Here is a 16,968-nt window from a genome sequence, read left to right as displayed (position 1 = left end):
ATTCTTACTAGATGCATGACCCTGGGAAATCATTTAACCTCAGTTTTCTCATCTCTAAAGTCAATAATAACACTTACTTCCCAGGATGGTTGTGAAGATTAAGTGAGATATTGTTTTCAAAGCACTTAGCATAGCGCTTGGCACATAGTAGGTGCTTAATAAATCTTTTTTTTCCCTTGCCTTCTCCCATGAGATACTTTGGGGGTTCAAATATGGTTACAGAACCCTCAAATACAAAATTTCCTAGTTAAGTCAATGACCACTCTGAGGACAATTACATTAGGGCCCAAATTGACACAGACAGAATGCTTTTGACATAAGTGTATTTTTGAAAGAAAGCCAAATGGTAGAGATCATAGTTGTCACAAAAAAAATCACAATTGCTAGATGTCTTGTCTCATTCATCTTCTTCCTTGGATTTTCTTTTTAGAAGAGTGGGACCATTTGAAAGTAGGATGTGAGAGAGGGAGAGACAGACAGGGAGAGAGAAAAAGATGGAGGGAAAGAAAGAGAAGGACAAAGAGAAGGATGAGAGAAGAGAGAGAGAAAAAAGGAGGAAAAAGAGAGGGGGAGGGATGGAAAAAGGAAAAGAGAGAGAGAGGAAGAAAGGAAGAGAAGAAAAAGAGAGACAGAGAAAAACAGAGAGAGAATATGAATGTGGGTGTGAGTGTAAGTATGTTGAGAGGCATGTGAGGTGAATTTGTGGAAGTCTAGGTATGCCTCCTCCCTCCTGATGAGAAGACTTGTCTTCTGGGTCAGGAGGAGTAGGGGCCCTCCCATATGACTCATTAGAAGCATTTCTTTTTCTGTTATTTTTCACTTGAGAAGCACTAATAATGATATATGTTTAAATGCATAAAGAATTGAGGCTGTACAGCATGATGTGTAGGATGATGGATTTGGAGTCAGGAAGACTTGGATTCAGTCCTGCCACAGACACTTCTTTTCTGGGCAAGTTTTAATATTTTTGTATCTGAGTTTCCTCATTTATAAAATGAAGGCACTGGATTCATTTTCCTGGGTCTAACTATATGATCCTAAGGTTCTAAGATAATATATTAAACCTTTTTTTTTTTCTTTGTAAATTAAATCACTTTTTAAATACCATGTGGGAATTAATTTATTTTATTTTAAAAAATTATTATTATATCTTTTTATTTACAAGATATATGCATGAGTAATTTTTCAGCATTGACCCTTGCAAAACCTTCTGTTCCAACTTTTTCCCTCCTTCCCCCCCTCCTGTCCCCCAGATGGCAGGTAGACCAATACATGTTAAATATGTTAAAGTATATGTTAAATACAATATATGTATACATGTCCATACAGTTATTTTGCTACACAAGAAGAATTGGACTTTGAAATATATATATTAAACCTTTGATTTCTATTAGGTATGGCTTGGTTTTTTTTTAAGTGTACAATGAATTCAATGAACTAGTTTCAAAGCAATTTTGTTTGTCCGTATCTTCTCTAACTACTTTCTGTTCCCTTCTGCTTATTTTTAAAAATACTTTATTGAGACTCTTTTCTTTGTTGCATCACTATCTCTACTAGTACCACTTTTCCTCAGTATTACTCAACCAAAAATGTTTTTAAACTTTTCCATACAAATAAGCACAGTTAAGTAAAACAAGTTAAGACATTGGCCCTTTCTCAAAATACATTTCTCCTTTTGCTCCTCTAGTCTATCAGCTCTCTATCCAGAGCTGGGAATCATGTTTATTCACAGTCAGTCCTCTGGAATGATAACAGAGGCATTTTCTCACATAACCACCATGATTACTTTGTACGGAGGAACTAGGGCTTAGGGTGGCTCCATCATACTTGGAGGTCTTGAATTCCATTCCTTATATTCTCTTTGTGCCTCATTTTTCTCATCCAATAGGAAGAATAATCTGACTTGACTGCTAGAGGACTGTAGGATTACAAGACACAAGGTTGGGTGGAGATATTTTAGGGGAAACTTTCTAGCAAAGAGAACTGCATCTTAGACTTTCAGAGCAGAAACTAGCATTTCAGTGGTTACCTGCTCCATCCAAGGATATCATTGTCTTAGACTGTACCCAGCTGATAGGCAGAGATAGAAGTCTATTTCAGTGCTAGATTCGGAACAGGACCATGCATTAAAGGGTATAATAAAGATTTTTTGATGATAATGTCCATGATTGGTTATCCACAGACAGTAACAAGCATCTGTGCCTGTAAAATCCTAGCCCCGGCACAACTCCTCTTTTGACTTTGTCTGACTCTGCATCACTCTTAGGAGGAGTTTGTGCTGTACTACTATGCCAACCTCAGTGTGCCTGTGGGTAACTTCAAGGACCGTGTGCAGTTGGTGGGGAAAATCTCAGACAATGATGGCTCCATTTTGCTGCAGGACCTGAGAGAGGCTGACCAAGGAATCTACACCTGTGAGATTCATGTTCACAAAGAGAGCCTTGTTTTCAAGAAGACAACCATGCTGAAAGTGGTCCCACCTAAGCCCACAAGTACATGAATGCTTGGTCATGGGGAGAGCTTAATTTTAGGGGGAGGAGACCTGAGGGATAAGGGGTAAAATTTGCTTTGTCAACTACACTGATGCAATGTCTACTGTGTATTGAAAAAATCCCATGTTGGGAAAATTGAGTTGGGCCAATGGGTGGAGGAAAAGATGGCAAAGAGTGCAACATCTCTCTTAGAAAGTATTTACTATGATTAACAATAATGGTTGCATTTATGTAGCATTTGAAGATTGCCAAAGAATTTTGCATATGTAACCTTTTTTGATCTTTATAGTCATCCCATAAGATGGTCACTGCAGATATTATTCGTATAAGTGTAGACTTATGACTAGATAGCAGTTTGAAGTTTTGGAGGTTTTAAAAGACGACAAACTCATTATGAAACAACAGTGTGACATGGCAGTAAAAAAAAAAAGCAAATATGATCCCAGGTTGCATTGAAAGAAGCCTCGTGTCTAGGCTGGGGTGAGATGAGGGGGATGAGGGGAAGAATGGGATGATAGTCTTGCTCCATCCTGATAAGGCCACATTTGGAATATTAAATTTCATTCTGGGTATCATATTTTAGGAAGGACACCAATAAGCTGTGAAATGCCTAGAGGAGCATAATCAGGATGTTGAAAAAACTTGAAATCATGTTATTTGAGTATCTGTTGAAAGAAATTGGAATATTTTAACCTGGAGAAGATTGGGGCGGGGATGGGGGAGGAGGGATTTGATTGCTGTCTACAAGAATTTGGAAAGAGTAATCACATGGAAGATTATAGAATCATTGTGCATGGTCCTGTAGGCCAGAGCTGGAATGAATGGGTAGAAATTGCAAATGAATAGATTTAGGCTTATGTATTAACCTTTATGTATTAAAGTAGAATGGGTTACCTTGGGAGATGGTGATTTCCTTTCTGTAAAGTTCTTCAGACAGAGGCTAAATGACCACTTATAAATACAGCAAGCTCTTTCTTCCTTGCCAGTTAGTTGCACTGCCCATAATAAGGCCCACAAGGCCAAGTAATATGAAATTGTAACTGAAAGTAGGAAAGGTATGGGCATAGTAAGAAACCCAATCTTCAAATTAAATCTTAATGCTTTAGTTATAAGAATATTTAGACACAATCTATTAGAAGCATAGTGGCCAATGCTAGAGAGCACAAGATTCTAAATTTGTGGAAAGGCTTGAGCAGTATAACAAGCCATTAAAAAATTGATGTTGCCGGTAAAAAAAAAAAAAAAAATTTTTTTTGTGTTAGGAGAAAATTAAATCCTCCCCACTCTTCCTTTCCTTTCTTTTTCTAACCCATACTTTGGGAGTAAGTAGGATTAGACTTTAGGTCTCTAAGTGGTCATGAACTATTGTCCTAATAACTTATCTGGGGTGGAAGTCAGCCTATCTCTCCATTCCTAGCTACTCATTAAATATTTGCTGAATTGCCTTGGAAATACCAGTAACTAAACTCAGCAGCAAAGAGTATAATTCTTGGGAAGGAGAGTATATTAAGAAGTGTCGAGGTAGATGGTACAGTAGATAGAGCAGTGGTCCTGAAGTCAGGAGGACCTAAATTCAAACTTAACACTTACTAGCTTTGTGATCCTAGGCAAGTCATTTAATCCCAATTGCCTTGCAAAAAACCCCAAAACAAAACAAAAAAGAAGTGATTAATACCAGTTCTTTACTGTTTATGTCTGTCCTCAAGCACTGAAGCCAACATTCAGAACTGATGTGCTGAGTAACTATCAGCAAGTGATCATCGTAGGGATTGTTTGCTTTACCATCCTTCTGCTTGCTGTCCTGGGAGTGACCATGAGGAGGAGTCGGCACCACCACAGGTATAGGAACAGTCACATTGAGTATTGATAATGGCCTTTGTGTTGGACCTTTCTCCCTCTTCTCTCTCTCCTTCTATTCTCTTCTTGGGTAAAGAGCTCGTGTTTCTACTGTGAAAGAGCAACAAAGTCCTAAAAGCATTATCTTCCATTGGAAGGACCATTTAAAATTTTACCATATTTTAATTAGTGGAATATGAATAATCTGTTTAGTACTATGATGCAGGCACCCATTCTGGGTGGTCTTTTGCATTTTCCACCTTATACAACTGATTCCTAGAGTTCTTCAGAGAAATATTGAGTGTCCTTATGACTACCATATGAACACCTTCCTTATATGAGTTGTCTATAAAATAGTCTTTTAGGCAAATGTACCTCAAAGAAGGCAGTATGCTTTATGAATGAAGAGAATTTCAGTAGCTCAAAAGAAACACAAGATGTGCAAATTTAGAGCTATCTCCACCTCAGATGTTTATCTGGACTATTTGTGCCCAAACTGTGATAGAGCATTTCAAGCTCATATTGGCCTAATCAGTCACAGTCAAACACAATGTACTTTGACTCCAACATAGTAATATCATTTTGGTCCTTTTTGAGAATGGAGGATAACAACTAACCAAGTGGCTGCTAATTATTATTGCCTCCATATCTTATTCTGAAGCTTTAACATAGAATAAAGGTGATTTGAAGTTCTTACAACTGAGTTAACAGTTTGAATATAGCAGGTTCTACTTAAGAAAGACTTAATCTAGGTAAAGGTCCAGTGAAAAATGAGCCTACTTTCCAAAGACGGGACCAACTAAGTACAAAGTTGCAGGCAACTGAAAGGCAGAGATGAGATTGTGATGAGTACAAGTAGGTTGTAATCTTGTATGATTTATATGTAAGAAAAGGTATAAAGGATGATCATTTAAGACAAATATGTTTGTAAAATAGGGTGAGCCTGTTGTAGTGAGAGAAAGGGAGTAAGGAAGGGATAAATCACACTTGATGAGGTGTAAATCAATGTTATCATTGTTGATGGAGATGCAGCTATAATCACAGATTCACTGAATAGTGAAGTAATTATTTATCATAGTTATTACTACCAGTCTTTCTTTGTTCTGCTATTTGCTTCACTTACAGGATGTATGCACCCCATTCTTAATTTGATGATGTGTATACAAGAAGTAATTATGTATTTCTACCTCTAAAGTCTCTTCTAAACTTCATATCTGCCTTTCTAACTACCTAATGTTGTCTCTTGTGTGTTCTACCTCCATTTTAAATTCAATTAACTCATTATCTTTACCCATAAACCAACTTCTTGTTTTTTGATATTGACCATGGCACCATTATTTATTCAGTTTTCCATGATTGAAGTCTTGGGGCTTCTTTTTTGTTATTTTTCTATTCTATTTTTTAAAAATCTAATCATTTTATCAAGTTCTTTCAGAAGCAGTTAGTTGGTTTTGTGAACAGAATGCTAGGCCTGGAATTGGCTAATCTTGAGTTCTAATTCTCAGATAATTGTTAGCTAATGTGACCATGGCACTTAAGTGCTGTGGTTGCCCCAGTTTTCTTATTTGTAAGATGAATATATTAATACCATATATTTCTCTAAGTTCTTGTGAGGATAGAATGAGATATTTATAAAGCCCTTTGCAAACCTTGATATGTTATATAAAGATTAGTTGTTGTTGTTGTTACTATTAATCTCCCTTATATATAGATTTGGTTGTTATTCTTAGCTTCCAAAATATTCAATAGCTTTCTATTATCTCTAGTAAAATTCAGATCTTTATTTGGTATTTAGGACCCTACTCTTCATTTAGGACTACCCTACTTTGTCTCATTACTCCCTTCTACACATATACAATTTGTTTCATCAAAACTAGATTCTTGGAATTCCAACAAACATTCCCTGTTCTTGTTCACAGTGTCCCCCTATAACTATTTTCCTTATTCCTTCTTTGCCTGTTAAAATTTTATCCATTTTAAAAATACCAATTCATATATCAACGTTTTTTCTTATCTTTTTATGCTTAAATAGCACTTCGTTTTGCAAATCTACAAGACACTTAGCATATAATTTTGTGTAATATATGTTTCAATTTGTGTCTTCTCTTGCTATTGAATTACATGTTCTATGAGGATAGGCATTATGTATTTAAATAAACTTTGTATCTTCTTCAGTACCTATCAGAGTAGATAATAAGTGCTTGACTGACTGAATATTAGTATTATCCTAAATGAAACATACTTGCATAGATAAAACTTCTGGGAGAAAAATAAGAGTATAACCAGAAGCCAGTTAGAAATGATCTTTAGTTTATTTGTACTGTAACTCTTTTCTCATAAGCACAAATAGTTGAGAATGAAATGCTTGCAGTCTTTGCATGATCTTTGAAAGTGACTTTTCACATAAATTTCACAAAGGCAGTTACTGGGTTTTTTCTTTTCTTTTTTTTTTTTTCATCTTTGTGAACTCAGAGCTTTGCATATAGGGGGCAGCTGTTTGTCAAATTGACAATAGTTCTGTTTAAACCCAGTGAATTACATTTGTAAAAGGAACAGATTTTGATCAATACTTCTTTTTTTTATAGTTAATTCTTTAAAATTTCAATCCTATTTTATTTTTCAATTACATGTAAAGATAGTTTTCAATATTTATTTTTGTAAGATTTTGAATTCCAATTTTTTTTCTCCCTCCCTCCCTTATCTCCTTCCACCCCCAAACAGTAAGCAATCTGCCATAGGTTATACATGTATAATCATTTTAAATATGTTTCCATATTAATCATGTCATGAAAGAAACTTCAGAACAAAAGGGAAAAACCAGGAGAAAAAGAGAAGAAGCTTTTAAAAAGGGCCAAAATTGTATACTTTGATTGGTATTCAATCTCCATAGTGCTCTCTCTGGATGCGGATGACATTTTGTATCCTAAGTCTATTGGAATTGTCTTGGATCACTGTATTGCTCAGAAGGGCTGTCTATCATGGTTGTTCATCAATATTTCTTATACTCAAAATTATTATTATTATTATTGCTGAAATCTTCCCAACCTTCTATTTGAATTAGGATATGTAATGCCTATATTCCAACGTATTGAAAATAGCATAATTTTTAAACTGGACAGTCCTTTGTCTTTTATCAGTCCTTTGTGGTCTACATCTCTCTGTTTAACCCTTTTAAAGATCAAGTTACTACGTTGCTGAAGCAGTTTTCATAGGCAGCATGGTATTGTGCAAGGGCCATTGGTTGGAGTCTCATAACTCTGGGCTTGATCACTGGCTCTCATATTGACTATCTGAGGGATCCAGGGAAAGTCACTCCCTGTCATCTAGGTTTTATTCTTTATAAAAGAGAAAAGTACTTATACTACTACATTCATAGGGTGGTTGTAAGAAAAGTATTTTGTAAATTGTAAAGCTCTGCCTTAGAAAAAGCTGATCTCATTATTGTTGCTTGGAAAATAACCCTTGTGTAGGCTAAGAAATATTTATCCTCGAAATCCCTTGTGGCTATCACTACTTCTAGTGGCAAATGGGAGGTATGATGCTGATGATCAGAGCTGTGTGTATGTGTGTGTGTGTGTGTGTGGGGGATGTTAGGAGCAGCAGATAAGCCATCCTTCTTGGTATGGATATCTAAACAATTGTGGAATAATTCTGAGAGGCAGCATGGTGAAATGGATAGGACACTGGACTTAAAGCTGAAAGATTTTGTGGTATATATGTGGTTATGTGGTAATAATGGGTAAATCCTTTTCCCACTGTGAGCCACAGTATCTTTCCTTGGAAGTGAAGGTCTTAGACTCAGTGAGTTATTGGGCCCCTTCCAGCTAACAGTCTGGCAATTGTCTGGCAGTATGGGAACGGTGACAGGGACATTGTCTCTGCTGTACTTTGGCTGCCATCTGGTGGTTCAACTACATGGGGTGTGCCATTTCCCTTTCTGTGGAGACAGGCTTGAATATTAAGGGCTGGATCAGGGATGAAAGTGATTTTAAGTTAATAAGTTTTTATTCAGAATAGGTATTTGCCTATATGGTAAGATTTAGAGGGACCAGAGAAGCACCTAAATACTGTCTCTTTTTGAGCCCTTAGAAAAAGAATAAAACCTTTTACTCCATCATTAGAGAAAAGGTTTAAAATTAAAATGTATATATCCCTGGGAGAGGCAAAATATTGACTAAATATTGACAAGGCAGTGCCAAAATATTAATCAAAATAGCTCCTGCTGATGAATAGTGTTCTCAGATACTGTTCTGAGAGTTAATTTGAAATCACTGGATAGAAGAAAGACTATGAGAAGAAGAGTACCATCAAAATGGGATGAAGGGATATGGTAGTAGTATAAAACATTCCTTGCTTCACAATTCTGTTTAGGCAGATCTGTTAAGACATGGTCTTTTCCCTAAAGGCTTCTCATTGCAGAAGCCTTACACAAATGAAACAAATAATTTGATAGAATATTTAAGGACCAGAATGAATGCTATAAGCTTATGGAAAGGTTTAGGTATCTCTGAATACATATTTCTGCTTGATAAATAAATCCTAAACAAGCAGGAAACACTTCTTAAAGATCTTCAAGGAGATTCTACAACTTCCTTCCTAGTCTATTTTTACCATACTTTTTTTCTAACTTATTGGTCATGAAGCAGATCTAATAACAAATAAGGCTGATGAAAAACATGAAGGAAATGGAAGAAAAGAAAACAAACCTCCAAGAACTGGTATCTTTCATTCTACCAAAGAACCTGCATTCCACAGATGCTTTAAAAACATTTAGTAGCTGATCCAAGCTGGGTTGGGAGAGTAAGATTTGTGTGTAGCCTCATGTATGGGAGTGAATAGAATTTACATTCCTGCTCCCTAAGAATTGCTTCTCCACAAAAGTTCCTTACAGAAACAGTGACCTGGTGACATTTAACTTTTAATCCCATGTTCTGTTTACTTTGCAGATCAGAAAACCATCTGGAGAATACCAGTAAAGCTAATCCAGAGGTACAGGTAAGCATTCCCCTTGCTGCTTTGTCTTATGAACTGTGAGAGATGACATTGATGAAAAATCCAATTATAAATTTGTGGTAGTGGTAGTTCCTCTTTTGACATAGCTGCAGAAGGTAAGTGCAGGATGTGACAGCAAGACTTGAGATTTTATTTATACAGGAGTGTGAATGTGAATGTATGTATAGATAGATAGAAAATTTCTTCTGTTCCCTAATGTTCTTTTCTCCACGAAAATTGTGTGTCTGTATATTTGAGATTGTTTGGGTCCCAATTGACTCAAATTGAATGTAAATAGCAGTCTTTTCTACTTTGGCCTGAAATCCTGAGAGGCTTCCCCTCCCAGTTTTTTTTTTTTTTTTTGAGGCTGGGGTTAAGTGACTTGCCTAGGGTCACACAGCTAGGAAGTGTTAAGTGTCTGAGACCAGATTTGAACTCCGGTCCTCCTGAATTCAAGGCTGGTGCTCTACCCACTGCATCACTTAGCTGCCCCTCCCTTCCAGTTTTTTAAAAAAATTATTTACTTAGATTTTTTTTTTCTGGGGGTGTGGAAGTGGGGGTGGGACTGGGTAGGGGTGGAGACTAAGAGAAAGAAGAAATTCTTTGTCTCAATTGCTACTGCTATCTAGCCTTAATTACTGAATGGGGGCAGCTTCAGTCAATCTGAGACCTGTGGAAGACCTTAGCTTAAAAGGCCAAGATCTCCCATTGTATCCAAGGCCTTCTCCAGTTATCTTGATCCATATTTTGCCACAGGACCCAAATGACTCAGGAGTGGAAAGTGAGGCAGGTGACTTTATACAACCCCCTTCACATGTCATGACATCCCCTCCCTGATGTCATGACCCTCTTCGAATATGAAGGATAAAAATAACCACCTCTGTGTTTGAGATGTTGCAGAAAAGAGTGGATAGTGAATCGATCTCAAAGCCAGAAAGAACTGGAGTCTTAGCTAATCACACTGGCCATGTGATGCCACCCGGGCAACTCATTAAACCTCTCAATAATGCCTCTGCAACCCTCTAAAGAAACTACATGTTATACAGTAGATGCTGACCTGCTTTGGTAGGAGCTTCTTCACCTGGGAGATCCCTGTATGTATGATGCATGTGAAGGAATAGCTATCTGTATCTGTAAATGTAGGGTGGCTAGGTGGTGCCCTAGTGCATAGAGCATCAGTCCTGGAGTCAGGAAGCTTCATCTTTCTGAGTTCAAATCCAGCCTCAGATACTTAACTAGCTGAGTAATCTTGGGCAGGTCACTTAACCCTATTTGCTTCTGTTCCCTCATTTGTAAAATAAGTTGGAGAAGGAGATACTGTACTCCAGTATCTTTGCCAAGAAAATCCCAAATGGGATCACAAAGAGTCAGACATTATTGAAACAACTAAACAACAAAATCTAGCTGGATATAGCTGGATGATTCTAAGAAAAAAGTTTCTTCTTGAGTATTCATTTTTCTCCATATTATATTATTTGTTTTATATAGCCTTAGATAAGGTCTCACAAAGCCCTGAAATTCTGTGACTTGATGGTATTGCTTTGCCTAACACAAAATAATTTGGATTATGAAGTGCCCCTGATAACACTAATGGAAGATACAGCCATTTAAGAATTATTCTGCCACACACAATTCTCTGGAAGGAATTATTTATTGGTTAATGCCAGCCTGCCATGGCTTTAATTAAAAGAGGTTACCCAGGGTGACAAGATGTCAGTCTCCTGCTGGTATCTAAATACCTGGATCAAAACAGTATGTTTGGTTTTTGAAAGAATGAGTTTAGATCCTGAGATTATATTGTTTTCTGACAACTTAATTCTCATTCTTCATGAATGATTGATGTGCTCCAGATCTCATTATTTCTTTGGCTCTTCCTAGCTGACTGATAGGGTTGTCTTGGAATTGGGGATGTCTTGGATATAGAAGAGATTTCTGAGATGCACTTCATTTTTTCAAAACTATTTTACAATGTTCTCCCTCTAGGCACATGTTTACTCCATAGTAACAACACAGTCAGTGACTGAGGAAGAAGAATCAAGCAGAGCTGAAGCCACTTACATGACGATGGTAAGAAAGTAAGCTCTAGGTCATTGCTGAATTTTGTGCTAAGTGTTTTCTGAAGAGCCAGAAATTTGAAGACTGAAGATTTGTTTATGTTCACATAAACTAGAATTTAGGTGGGAATGGGAATGAGGATGAAGGACTAGAAGATCTGTTTATAGAAAGGACAGATTATTCTAATTTACAAAGAGATAAAGGGATTGGAGAAAACTGTTAAACATATTTAAGTAGTGAAAGGCTATAAGCTTGAAGGTCTGCTTTAGGTCAATCCAAGTTAGGTAATATCTGTCAACAGAATCTATTGAGAATGTGATGCAGGCAAAACCTGATTATAATGACTACGTTTTCCTTGGGTGAGGATGGATTGGTGGTTTGATGACTTTTTTGAGAAATGACTTATTGGGCTATTTCTGTAGTATCTGTATTAGCAGCTAGACATATTGTGAGAGACCCCTTTAAGTAGTGTTTTATTGTAAGTACTCATTTTACTTTAAAATGAAATTATAAACAAGAGTTATCAAGCTTTAATGTGAGAAAGTGACCTGGTATACTGACTCCTGAATATCAGAATGAAGTTTGAGTCTGATTTTTTTGTTTAGTTCCTCTGGGGAACACCACACCTAGAGCAGTCACATGGCATTTCGGGGAAGTGGAGGAGTGGAGCTGATGGTGAACTAGATGCTATTTGTAGAATAATTATAGTGAATTAAGTCTAGTAAGGAGCAGTGTTTATTCCAGTATGGGAAGGGCCTGTTGTTTCCTAGAATGATGGGGCTTTGTTTTTGCATAAGAAACATGACTTATGGTTGAATTCAGCTGACACAGATTCTTCCTGAATAGTGCTGATGTCAGTCAGGGTAATGTTAGCACCATCTCGGAATATTAGTTGGATCCAGTATTTTCCCCACTTCTTATTTTCTACCATTTTTATGAGGTGGTGCAGTAGCTACCAAGTCTTAGCCTAAAGAAACCTACTAATATAGCTGTATTTTGGTTATAACTGTACCCCACCAGCTTGAGTGACATGCAGGAAGTCTGAGATGAGTAATTGATGTGGATGATGATTTACCTTTAAAGTTGATACCACTTATTTCCTGTTGATTGCTTTGTAAAGTACAAAAGATAGGAAATGCTGTCATTGTCTCATAGGAAATTGATTTTATAACCTTGGAGAATTGGTTTGGAATCTTGTTGAAAAGCTCACTGGCTTCACCATTGAATTGATGGACTTGCCTTTGACCATGTGGCTTTCACATGTGCCTAACTTTGCTGGCTTGCTGGCATCATAGTGCCCAGAGCACCAGGCCTGGAGCCTGGAATACCTGAGTTAAAATGTGGCGTCAGGTACTGACAAGCTGTGTGACCCTGGCTAAGTCCCTTCACCCTGCTTTCCTTAGTTTCTTCATCTGTAACAATGAGCTGGAGAAAGAAATAGCACATCACTTTAGATATTTTTGCCAAGAAAACCCCAAAGTGATGATGAAGAGCTAGACATAACTTAAAAGGACAGAAAAGCAACAATTTGATATCAATGACTGTCATCTCTACTCCTTGCAGGTATCTTTTGTGTTTCTGACAGGTATATTTTGTGTCTATTTTTCTCCTACCAAATAGCAACCGGTTTGGCCTTCCTGGAGAGCAGAGCAGAATAAATCATCTGAGAGAATGCCAGAAACAGAACAAACTCTTGAAAGACCAAGGTTTGTCATAAGACCCGTAACGAAGGAAGATAACGGCTCTCAAAAGCCCTTGATACCTCATTTTTCCTGAATTACAGCTGCAGTTGATGTCCTAAAGCTCTCCTGGAGTCTTCTTTGCTAATTAAGTTCAGGGGTTGAAGATAGAGACCTTGATTTGTGAAGGAAACTGGAATGCTTGGAAGAGAAAGTCCTCAGATCAGTAGTGGGCCAGAGGTTTAATTCAACAACAAATGCAATTCAACAGTCTATTTTGAAGTATCTGCTGAGTGTAAAATCTTCTGGGGAAGATATAAACTATAACTAAGACATGGTCCTTGCCATGCAAAGTTGCCTGCATGTTAGGTCTCCAGAGCAAGGGTGTAATCTTTGATGATGAGTTTATCAAATTATTAAGTGGACATTATTTTTGTGGAGTGAGTTATTGTGAAGAAACTTTAAAACATCATAAATCAATTCAAAATGTTTTGTTTTATAATGACTATAAAATTATCTGTAAATAAATGTATCCAGGAGAAATCATCTTTCCCTTCACCTCTTTCCTTTCACTTTTTTTCTTTTGGCTGAAGACTAACTTGAATCTTGGTTAGGAGAAAAGGATTCTGGTGATAAAGTCATAGTAGGTAATTCCTTCAGCAACAGGAGAAATCATAGGATTGAGATATGGTATCTGACTGGGAAGATGATTTTTGTCAACCTGAAAGTAAAGCATATTGAATTTGATAGAGGATGAAAATTTAGAACTCCATGAATGTGATAAAATTTTAGTACTACCACTTAGAGATTTAATAAATCTTAGAAATTCTTTTATTTGGAATATTTCTCTTCAACTATGAAAACTGAGCCTACTCCTAAGCCAGGTCCTCCTGGCCTTCCAGAATATACATGTAAATGCATATTATCTTTCAAATTCTAGAATTATTGTTACCTCATATCCTAATTGCCATCCAAATCAAGCTTTCTCTGAACTCTCTTGGCTATTAAGGGCACAAACCAATAATCCTTTAAAACAGATATTTAGAATACAATATCCTGATCACACTTTAAAAGTAGCACATGTAGGAATCTGTAATACTGTTGGTGCTATTGATTTTTTCTTTCTTTAGCTGGTGGGAAAGCATGGGTTTTATTTCTGGCTTGTGGATAATACATTCCAGAATTAATGGGTGTCTCTCTTCCTCAAGATAGCATATTCAAAGAATAATGGCATTAAGGACATAGGGGCAAATGGATACACATAAGTATAAGATCCTTATGTTGTCATTCAAGGCCTTTATTATCTTTCCAGTATTTTCTCATGTACTGTGTTGTGTCACTGGATTAATCTTCATCTCCTGTATGTTTTCTATATTTTCTTGCCTCATTGACTTTGCTCAAGCTCTGTTCTGTTTTTAACATGCATGCCTCCCTTCCATAGCTTTCTGAAATCTTACTTAAAGCCCAATTTAAATGGGACTTCCTCTAAGAAGTCTTGACTGATTTACTACAAGTTAGTGATATAATTTCACACTTAGATCTTACTTTACTTGCATCCCTCTTATGTATTTGTTATGTAATATTCTGTATTATAGTTACTTTTGTATGTGTCATGTTCTGCTACTAGGCTAAGCTCGAAAAAGGCAGGAACACCTCTCTCTAAACTTTGTATTTTTCCCAGTGTCTAACACACCGTTCTATAGAGAAAGGGACTGCATCTCAGCATCTCTCTGATTATATTTTAAGATTAAAATACTTAATAAATGCTTGTAAAATTGAATTGAATCATTGATTTTTTTTTCCTGGGGTCCACCTAAGGAAATACTTCAGAAGAGAGCTGAGTGAGCTAAGGTGCCACTGGACAGGACAGAATGTTTTACATAGAAATAACTTTTGCTTCTCTAGCTTCAGAATTTAGTTTTGGCATACTCTATTCCAGGGATGGAAGAGGGGATTGTTGATAAAATATCTTTTTAATAGCTTCTTACTTAGCTTACTTAGCTGGATGAAAGTCCAGGGAATGTTCAGTACAGATTCCTTACAGCCTTGTCTGAAATAATGAGAAAAAAACTTTTCTTAGTCATGGATTTGCTCATTCCTTAATATTTTCCTACCCAAAATATCATTACTTCTTAAATTTAAAAGAGTTGGGGAAATGTGAAAATATTTAAGTCTATTGTTAGCTCCCCTTTCTTTTTTAAAAAATAAATGAACCAAATATGGATATCTTTTTTCTGTCCTGAGCAACACTTGATAATGTCTGATTAACAGAAACATTAAGCAAAGTAGACAATCGTCTTACACTGATACAGCTCATTATTTCTTATTTACTTTTGCTTCTATTGGGAGCCTATATCTCAACAGGAAGTCTTTAAAAACACAATAATCCTGGTAAAATATGAACTGGGGAACTCCAATGATTTGCATAAATGGAAGAATGGAAGTGGCAGCGCTCATTTCCAAGTAGTTGAGACAGAAGGAACAGGTTGCATGATTTTCCAGTTCATGAAACCTGACTCTATGTGTAACCATAAAAACTCATTTCAAAGCCAAGTAGACTTGACTTATCCATGTTTCTGTTTTTATCCATTAGTGTGAACAAGAGGGAATTGATTGTGTAGACACTTAGATTTGGAGATTATTTTTTTTTTTTCACTCAGGAATAGGTTGAGACTCTTAGTATATCTACTTTAAAAATACAGGAACCTTCTTGTAGCCCTTGTTGGTGTCTTTAAAGATACTTATCAGTACCTTGCTCTTCTGTTTTTTGTTATTGTTTTTTGCTTTTTTGAAGAGAGACCGAGTGCCTACACCAGCAACTTAAAAAACAAGAACAACCCAATAACCTAAAAAAAGCTGACTATATTGTGAGAGAAAGGGACAGAAGCTTGTATTCATAAAATGTTAAAAGATGTAGAAGGCCTCTAGCGTTTTGGATAAAACTTTTATGGAGCTTTCTCTTTCTCTTGTATGTAGCATCATCTTGAGAATGTCTAATTTGGTTTTTTCTCTTACAGCCAGAAGTTATAAATTTGAGTACCTCTCTACTGATTTGGTAATTTTTCATCAAGCAAAAGTAGTGAAAGTTATAGCAAATAATGCACTATGTGAAACAATTGTAGGTTTCACAAATCTACACAAATAAGACTAGGTAGGATAGAGCCAGATTACAGAAAGCCTTGAAAGCCAAGATAATAGCATTCTACATATACTTCCTACTCCAATATAAAGAGAATTGTTCAAAGTTCTGAGAATTAGGGGCAAGTGAGGAGGGAAGGTGTTATGTCACAGTTCTCAGTCTCCCTAATTATCCTGACCAAGTCCTGACTCAGTTTCTCAGCTTCAGTCAAAGCTCAGTCCTGCAAAACCTCCCCTCCCTCTTTATCAGAATATTTGATAAGGATAAAAGATCTTGTGTTTTAGAATATCAGAATGCCTCTTCCCATCCCAACCTACAGGAATGTCAGGTACCATCTTATCAAATGTCTCTCCCCATGTCCGGGGTGCCTCCCTCTGATTATACCATCCCCCTCTCTGGAAGCTCACCCCAGAGTCCCTTTCCTCAGTACCCTGACTCTGCCCCTGCCTCAGTCTACCCCTTGTGTCTGAGCCACGTGTATATATGTCTTTGAGAACTCACATTGTTTGCTGGATTCTTGGAGATAATAGTGTCATTCAGCCCTGGGACCAAACCATGGATCCATTTGATCCCAGTATATCTCTCCATTAAATAAATTATTAAATATTCTCTAATCTCTTTATTGCTCAGTTTCTCCAGCATTACAAAAGGAAAGGAAGAAGGGAAGGAGGAGTAAGAGAGAAAGAAAGAAAAAAAGAAATTAAAGATGGCTCAGTTTATACTTTTGTTCATAAGTGGGATCAATCAATAATGTATAGTTGGTTCATTGTGTTGT

The 16,968-nt window shown here is 36.7% G+C and overlaps 1 protein-coding gene across 7 annotated transcripts in view; it reads left to right on the top strand.

The window, feature by feature from the left end:
• The window catches only part of JAML (junction adhesion molecule like), a 32,297-nt gene extending 17,466 nt beyond the window's left edge, over nucleotides 1-14,831 (top strand). For 5 of the 7 annotated variants that reach the window (XM_074302249.1, XM_074302247.1, XM_074302246.1 and 2 more), the window contains 5 exons: nucleotides 2,267-2,492; nucleotides 4,199-4,331; nucleotides 9,275-9,323; nucleotides 11,304-11,387; nucleotides 12,996-14,831. In XM_074302249.1, coding sequence (XP_074158350.1) covers nucleotides 2,267-2,492; nucleotides 4,199-4,331; nucleotides 9,275-9,323; nucleotides 11,304-11,387; nucleotides 12,996-13,151 — 648 coding nt within the window. In that variant the 3' untranslated portion in view covers nucleotides 13,152-14,831. The remainder of the gene's footprint in view (nucleotides 1-2,266; nucleotides 2,493-4,198; nucleotides 4,332-9,274; nucleotides 9,324-11,303; nucleotides 11,388-12,995) is intronic. The other 2 variants (XM_074302252.1, XM_074302251.1) reach the window with 1 other exon arrangement.
• Nucleotides 14,832-16,968: the final 2,137 nt, after the last annotated feature.

The sequence above is a fragment of the Sminthopsis crassicaudata genome, chromosome 3 (genome assembly GCF_048593235.1).
Source record: "Sminthopsis crassicaudata isolate SCR6 chromosome 3, ASM4859323v1, whole genome shotgun sequence".
Taxonomy (NCBI): Eukaryota; Metazoa; Chordata; class Mammalia; order Dasyuromorphia; family Dasyuridae; genus Sminthopsis; species Sminthopsis crassicaudata.
The sequence above is the reverse complement of the archived record's forward strand: the minus strand, read 5'-3'. Positions and strand labels throughout refer to the sequence as shown.